Source organism: Tiliqua scincoides, chromosome 9 (assembly GCF_035046505.1).
Source record: "Tiliqua scincoides isolate rTilSci1 chromosome 9, rTilSci1.hap2, whole genome shotgun sequence".
NCBI lineage: Eukaryota > Metazoa > Chordata > Lepidosauria > Squamata > Scincidae > Tiliqua > Tiliqua scincoides.
The window spans coordinates 8,389,187-8,391,176 of NC_089829.1; the positions used below are offsets into that span (position 1 = coordinate 8,389,187).

A 1,990-nucleotide genomic window follows, 5' to 3' on the forward strand; every position below is an offset into this window, starting at 1 on the left:
GGGGTCTTTTGCTAATTACACTACTACCAGCCCCTCTCCCTTCCCAATACTTGTTCCACTCACCTGTCATCCTCACTCTGTATTCTCTCTCTCTCTCTCTCTCCCTCTCTCTCTCTCTCTCTCTCTCTCTCTCTCTCTCCCTCTCTCTCTGTTTAGCTAATTATCTATTACTTCACCAATTAATTTTTGGGATATTTAGGGAACGAAAGTGTTAGAAATGGCAACCTGGAAACATTCCCAGCACAGCTGATTGGGCTGTTGTGTATGACATCACAGCTCCAGAACGTTCCGCCTCCAACATTCTGATGGCCTCCGATCCCACCACCTGCCCAAGCAGCTTCTCTAGGAGAGCATTAAACAGTCCCAAAGAATGTTCGATCTCAAACTTTTAGATGTTCCAGCGGTGATCTTTGACAATGGGTCCGGGTTATGCAAGGCTGGAATTGCCGGAGACAGTGCCCCAAGGTCGGTGATCACAGCGATAGTCGGCCGCTCCAAAGCCAAGGCCACGATGCTCGGAGCCGGCCAGAAGGAATACTACATTGGAGAAGAAGCCCAGTCGAAAAGGGGAGTCTTAACATTGAATTATCCCATTGACCATGGCATTGTGACATCATGGGATGACATGGAGAGGATATGGCGGCATGTTTATGAATGTGAGCTACGGATCAAGGCCAGTGATAGCCCGGTGCTTTTGACAGAAGCCCCGCTGAATCCTCTCCAGAACCGGGAGAGAATGACGGAGATCATGTTTGAAAGTTTTAAAGCGCCGGCTATGTACGTTGCTGTCCAAGCCACACTGGCACTTTATGCATCAGCACGCACCACTGGGATCGTCATGGACAGCGGGGATGGTGTCACTCACACCGTCCCGATCTACGAAGGTTACTGCTTGCCGCATGCGGTCTCCAGGCTGGACATCGCTGGCCGAGATATCACGGAATACTTTATGAGACTCCTCTTGGAGAGTGGGCATTCCTTTGTCAGTACGGCCGAAAGAGAGATTGTGAAAGATATCAAGGAGAAGCTCTGCTATGTGGCTTTGGACCCCATCCAGGAGATGAAAGTCAAACCAGAGGAACTTCTGAAGGAGTATAAATTGCCTGATGGCAACATCATCAAGATTGGCAGTCAACTTTTCCGAGCCCCGGAGACGCTCTTTCTACCTGCCAACATTGGTGTCGAAGCTCCCGGCGTCCACAGAATGATTTTCAACAGCATCATGAAATGCGATATTGATGTCCGCAAAGACCTTTATGGAAACGTCCTCCTTTCTGGGGGGTCCACCTTGTTCCCTGGATTGGATGAGCGCATCCTGAAGGAGATGCAGCTCCAAGTGCCCATCGGAATCTCCGTCAGGATCATTGCACCACCAGAGAGAAAGTACTGCGTGTGGATTGGAGCCTCTATCCTCACTTGCTTGTCGTCTTTCAAACAAATGTGGGTCACGCTCGTCGATTACAAAGACTTTGGCCCAGGTGTGGTTCACCGAAAATGTTTCTAAGAAGGAGGGCCATCCTAACCAGTGCTTTTGTTAGAAGGACACAGGGGGTTCCATGAAAGATTGCAGATGCCCCTTCAGCTGTCTGTGGATTTTTTTTTTTTTTTGGCTGGTCAGAATTTACAATAAATAAAAAATGCAACACCCATTTGGACCACACTGGCTTTCAGATGTCACTCTGTGTCTTCCTGCAGTAGATGGATGCCCTCCTATCAACTAACAGCTAAAATATGGCATTTTGGCTTTGAAATACCATTGGAAATGAGGGAGAGGCATAGTTCAAGAGGGATACAGCAAAAAAAATATGTTCCTGCCATTGAGTTTTGGGTTATAATTTCAGTTCCTCTCTATAAGCTTTGCCCTGAATATCCTTGCAGTTATCTTCCAATTTCCTTCTTTTACATTATAAGGGCCCAATCCTATTCAACTTTCCAGCCCCGGTGCACCTACAATGCAGCCCCAAGATAAGGGAACAAATGTCCCCATACT

At 47.8% G+C, this 1,990-nt stretch overlaps 1 protein-coding gene across 2 annotated transcripts; it reads left to right on the top strand.

Annotated features, from left to right (window-relative positions):
• The first annotated feature begins 370 nt into the window (after nt 1-370).
• Nucleotides 371-1,504, top strand: LOC136660600 (actin-1-like). Of its 2 annotated transcripts, XM_066637887.1 has the most exons (2): nt 398-516; nt 601-1,504. In XM_066637887.1, the coding sequence occupies exons 1-2, from the start codon at nt 512-514 to the stop codon at nt 1,502-1,504; spliced, it is 909 nt and encodes a 302-aa protein (XP_066493984.1). In that variant the 5' UTR covers nt 398-511. The 2 variants fall into 2 exon arrangements, with proteins under 2 accessions (XP_066493983.1, XP_066493984.1); XM_066637886.1 differs by having other exon boundaries at nt 371-1,504.
• Nucleotides 1,505-1,990: the final 486 nt, after the last annotated feature.

Excerpts from the sequence above, each read along its gene's own strand:
- LOC136660600 (XM_066637886.1), top strand. The coding sequence starts at position 371 with ATGTTCGATCTCAAACTTTTAGATGTTCCAGCGGTGATCTTTGACAAT.